Here is a 5548-nt window from a genome sequence, read left to right on the forward strand (position 1 = left end):
TGCTGCGAGGCGGAGGCTGCCAGAAGCGTAGTCTTCGATAGGATTAGCTATCCCCCTCTTATTCTGGCATTCTGCAGTTCAGTCCACTGATATGGCCTCCTTACACATATACCCATGCATATGTAGTGTAGTTCCTTGCTTGCGAGTACTTTGGATGAGTACTCACGGTTGCTTTCTCCCCCCCTTTTCCCCCTTTCCTTTCTTTCTGGTTGTCGCAACCAGATGCTGGAGTCCAGGAGCCAGACGCCACCGTCGACGACGACCCCTACTACACCGGAGGTGCCTACTACTACGTGCTGCCCGCTGACGACGACCTGGAGTAGTTAGGAGGATCCCAGGCAGGAGGCCTGCGCCTCTTTCGATCTGTATCCCAGTTTGTGCTAGCCTTCTTAAGGCACACTTGTTTAACTTATGTCTGTACTCAGATATTGTTGCTTCCGCTGACTCGTCTATGATCGAGCACTTGTATTCGAGCCCTCGAGGCCCCTGGCTTGAATAATGATGCTTGTATGACTTATTTTATTTGTAGAGTTGTGATGTGATATCTTCCCGTGAGTCCCTGATCTTGATCGTACACATTTGCGTGCATGATTAGTGTACGGTCAAATCGGGGGCGTCACAGCACCCAAGGCTCTCTGCACTTATAACACACTTGGTTTTGTTTTGCCTGCTGGATAATAGTGTTTCTGTTTGGTGTGGCAGTATTAACAGGGTTTTTGGGCTGATCAAATACTACTTGCCTTCTAGGTTGAGGAACATAAGGTTTAGTTTGCACTACAGTAGCTGGAACCTGGGCTTTCTCCATCCTCCTAGCATACCATACTGCAGTCTGCATATCCTTAGGCTTGAAGCACTCCACATGACTTTTAATATATGGGTTAAGCCCTGCCACAAAGCTAGAAACATAATAATCATCAGGGATTCCAGGGTTTTCTCTTCTCATTATGTTCATTAGCTGCTCAAACTGCTCCACATATGCAGTAACTGTGGTAGTTTGTTGAGCTGCATGGAAGGAGCTGACAATGTCACAGACAGAATCCACAGAAAATCTGTCAGAGATATAAGAGCAAAACTTGTGCCATGGAACATTGCTAGGAGCAAATCCTGTTCCTCTCCACCATTGTACAGCAGGCCCTTTAAGGTAAGAAACTGCCAGCTCAGTTCTATGCTCAATAGGAGTTCTGGCTGCAGCAAAATACTGCTCCAAATTCTAAATCCAAGACTCTGGGTCCTGACCTTCAAATTCAGAGATGTTTAACTTAGCTGGCTTTACTGTCAACACATTTCTTCGTGCCTCAACAGGGAAATTGGACCCTCTTCTGTACTGCTGATCCATAACCTCCTCCTCTTGCCTTTCTTCCATTTGGATTACAATGTTTGGTGTTGTTTCCTTACCCTGACCAAAATTTGGATGTCTGTAAGGCACTTTCAGGGTCCCATCCAAATTGAGTTCTTTTCCAGTGTGATCTCGCAGTGTTGCATTTCCCACTGGCGCAGGAGGTGCTTTCTCTGGCATTGCTACTGATGGAGGGGTTGGAGCTTGGAGTTGCTTGGGTCGTCCAGGAGCTATTTGAGGCGATTGGTTGTTATTGTCCTTGATTTGGACACTTCCCTGACCCTCCTCTCTTTCTTCTCCAGTAGCTGGCTCCGGATCTAACAGCAAGCGCCTGAAGTTGTCTTGGATCTTTTCAAAAAAATTCTGCATCGTGGCGAAATTTCTGTTCACAGTCGCTTGGAATTGCTGAAAGTCTTTGCGATCTTCTTCTCGGTCACGCTGCAGCGTCTTGATGTCCAACTCCAGGGACTCGAGCTGCAACTCCGCTGTGGAGCCAGAATCAGCAGGGCCTGTCATGTTAAGGCCGTCAGAAATCACCACCATAGAGGGTTGGGAGGGTGGGATGAACTTGTCACCGCCGCTGGCACCGCCGCCTGCGCCCGCCTCCACTGGTACACGGCCAGATCCAGGAACTGGAATTTTACCACCCGAGAAACACTCTCAGGCAACCAGGCTGTCCTCTGACTGCACCCGAACGCTGCCGCTCCGGCCGCCGCCTGCTGCCTCCGCCGCCCGATTGGAGCTCGCAGAGGGATTTTACTGCAAGAACAAACCTCTACGCTGCCCCAATCATCTACCGCCGCCGAGGAAAGACTGGCCTCTGATACCAATTGTCAGGATCAAAGCTATGATCTAAGCAATTTAACGCACACACCAGGAATTTTAGCAGAGGAAACAGAGCAAATTGCTAGGGTTCTTGTTGAGAAATTGGGGAAAGTTGGTTCAGCACGCCACAGGCGGCTAGGGTTTACACCCAAATCACAACGTCATGCCCTCTCACACGCAGGGGGTTGGCTTTATAGCCATTACAAGAAGAAAAAGGTAAAAGAAAGCAGAAACAGAGCACATGCGCTTGTCGGATCAGCTACAGCTGTGTCTCAAGCATCGCCCACCCTTGGATAGCAGATCGACGGAGGAGAGCTGCCCGCTTGATCGAACCGTTATCTCCGCTTCAGAGCCACCCGATGACAGATCTACGGCTACAGTGACTTCTGGCACGATGGAACAGGAGAATGCTATGAATTGGGCCTGACAGCCGTCACGTCCACCTCAATCCGGAGACTGATCATAGCGGCAGGGCCCAGACACTGAGACGCATGTGGGCAGGGCGAGCTTAACAAATTAAACGTACTAGCTTGCAAGTTACACGAGTCGAGCCGAGTTTGAATCTGAGCTCGTTATGCTAACGAGTCAAGCCAAGCTAACTCGTTATCTTAACAGACTCTAATGAGTTGAGCCGTGGCTCGACTTGAGTTGAATTCCAGCCTTATCATCCACCATCACATCACCTGAGGAGAGGCACAATTACCTAACCATATCTATCAACGCCAATGCCAAATACACAAAATTCACTAGCTAGTCCCTTGAACTGTGCCTGCCGCAAACAATCAACGCTACCCTAACAGTTTCGAAAGGAACGACCTAATCAAAATCGAATGCGAATACCACCAGATTGGCACGGAACATGCAGCTAACACCACGGGCCGGTCAAAACGACGTAGTACAGGGGATTGGGTTACCTGCAGCACGCTGTTGCAGTAGCAGGTATTGCCAAAATTCTCCAGGCCGAAGTAGTGCTCACCCTCGGGGAACTGGTCGCCGAGAGTTTTCTCGAGCCTGGAGACGCCCGTCCCGACGACCGACCACCGATCCAGAAATCCAGAGGCAGCGCTGGCGAGGGACCGGAGCCCCGACCCGACCGCGGCCGGCAGGGCCTCCGCCGTCGGCGATCGCGCCGGTTTAGCCATCCAAGTTTTTTGGACGCCCTCGCAACCAAGCGCGCAGAAGTAGCCTGTTTCTGTTAGCCGATGCTTTGCTTTCTTCAACAGGAAGGCCTTTGATGTGCACCTAAATTTGACCTTGTTCTTAACGGAAACGGAATGGACTCTAGTTGACTTTGGTGCAGCAGGGCGATTCGGCGCCCAGGTCTATGGCCCGCCCAGCCCATGGCAGAAACACTGTGTGGGGTTGAGAGTAGATTGGGCCACAGAGGGCAAAACTAGCGGACCTTCCTTTCCACTGGGCGAAATTCGGTACTGTAGCTTCCCACCACATGCTTTTTCTTATCGTTCAAAAAAATCTTTTACTAAAAAAACATTCTTTTTCTTAAAGATTATTTCTTCTATACCTTATATATATATAATTATTATTATTATTATTATTATTATTATAAAGCAAGGTGCGTTTCTCTAATTTTTTCATCCGTTCACCATTAAAATATTTTTTTTCTATTCGAGGTGGTACTTAACTTTTGTACTCCGTCTATAACCAAAGAAAAAATGATTTATGGAGAACTTCGTACGTGGGCCACGCGCCCTATGGCCCAGTAAAATCAGCCCTTTTTTCCTGCCCACACAGCAATAAAAAAACCATATTTTCCGCTCAGTGCGGCATATAGTTTTAGCTACGCATAGGGCAACCAAGACACGGCGGCCATTTTCGTTTGTGTTTTGTTTCAAATTTTCTTTTTCTGTATCTTTCCCTTTTTATTTCCTGTTTCTTTTATTTTTCCCATTGCAAGTATAATTTTAATTGTTTTCTGAAATTTCACAATTTTCAAAAAATGTTTGCAGTTTCAATTTTTATTCACAATTTCGTAAAAAGTTACGAATTAAAAAATGTGTTCCTATTTTTAAAAATGTTTTTATTTTTTGTCGTGCCAAAATATGTTCAAAATTTAAAAAATATTCCCATTTTTAGTAAAATGTTCGTATTTTTCAAAAAAATCAAGATTTAAAAAAACGCATTAAAAAATGTTCCCAATTCGAAAAATATTCTAGATTTACATATAGGTTTAAAAATTGAAAAGAATGTTTGCATTAAAGAAACATATTTTCTAAAATTCTTTTGCATGTTTAACACACCTTCCCATTTAAAAAAATTCATAACATAAAAGCATTCATATTTTTATAAGAATGTTCATGTATTTAAGGAATGTATGCGAATTTCAGGAAATGTTCTTTTCAAATTTTTTGTTCTTGCTTTGTCCAAAAATGTATGGAATTTTCAAAAAATGTTCAAAATTAGAAAATTGTTCACGTTGCCAAGTATATTCGGTAGTTCATGTTATGAATTCCAAAATTGCGTTCCCATTTAAAAAATGTTTGGAATTTTAAATTTTTGTCATTCTGATTTCTTTTCAGAATTTTAAAAATTATTCCCATTTTTGGAAAATGTTTGGGTTTTCCGAAATTTGTTCAAGATTTAAAAATGTTCAAATTTGAAAAATATTTCTTGTTTTAGTGATATGTTCAAAAATTGAAAATATTTTTTGCATTACAAGACACATTTTCTAAATTTCTTCCATATGTTCAAAACATGTTCCCGTTGCCAAAAATTGTTCACAGCTTCAAAAAAAGGGTACTTTTATAAAACGTTCATGCTTTTAAGAAATGTTTGTGAATTTCAACAAATGTTCCGTTCAAATTTTTTGTTCGTCTTTTTAAACTGTGTGGAATTTTTTTTAAAAATCCTAATTTTGAAAATTGTTCACGTTGCCAAGTATATTTGGCATTTTATAGTTATTATTTATTTAAAAGTTCAAAAAAAGTTTCAAATCTGACGTTGCATTAGATTCTTTAATATTAACACTAACCGTTGGTTAGAAGAGCGCATTTGTTTGAGTGGCTCGCAACATGTGGTCGGGTCTTTGAGGTCGTGAGTTCGATCAGTCCCATAATGGGCCTGCTCCGCATCCGGTGCATCAAGCTAAGTCGGCTTGTTTAGAATAAGGAACACCATAAATTATTGACAATGGTAACTTCCATGCGTCAATAAAAGAGAATATGCTGGTTAATTATAATTGAAATAAATTATGGACACGTGCCAATAAAAAAGAATATATTGGTTTGGCTCTAATTAAAGGGTGCCATGTTGAACTAGAGAATACGAACATGTGGGGGTCTTGATACATTCTTATATTAAGCTAGAGGCATGTAATTTTATCTTCCGTTGCAATGCACGGGCATGTGTGCTAGTAAAGATTACTCCTAG

The 5548-nt window shown here is 43.1% G+C and overlaps 1 protein-coding gene across 1 annotated transcript in view; it reads right to left on the reverse strand.

Annotated features, from left to right (window-relative positions):
- Positions 1-3504, reverse strand: part of LOC119321136 (ubiquitin carboxyl-terminal hydrolase 3-like) — a 46256-nt gene extending 42752 nt beyond the window's left edge. Inside the window, exon 1 of the mRNA XM_037594955.1 lies at positions 3076-3504. Within this exon, the coding sequence (XP_037450852.1) occupies positions 3076-3303 (228 nt within the window). The 5' untranslated portion in view covers positions 3304-3504. The remainder of the gene's footprint in view (positions 1-3075) is intronic.
- Positions 3505-5548: the final 2044 nt, after the last annotated feature.

This window comes from Triticum dicoccoides, chromosome 6B (assembly GCF_002162155.2).
Source record: "Triticum dicoccoides isolate Atlit2015 ecotype Zavitan chromosome 6B, WEW_v2.0, whole genome shotgun sequence".
In the NCBI taxonomy this organism is placed as follows: Eukaryota; Viridiplantae; Streptophyta; class Magnoliopsida; order Poales; family Poaceae; genus Triticum; species Triticum dicoccoides.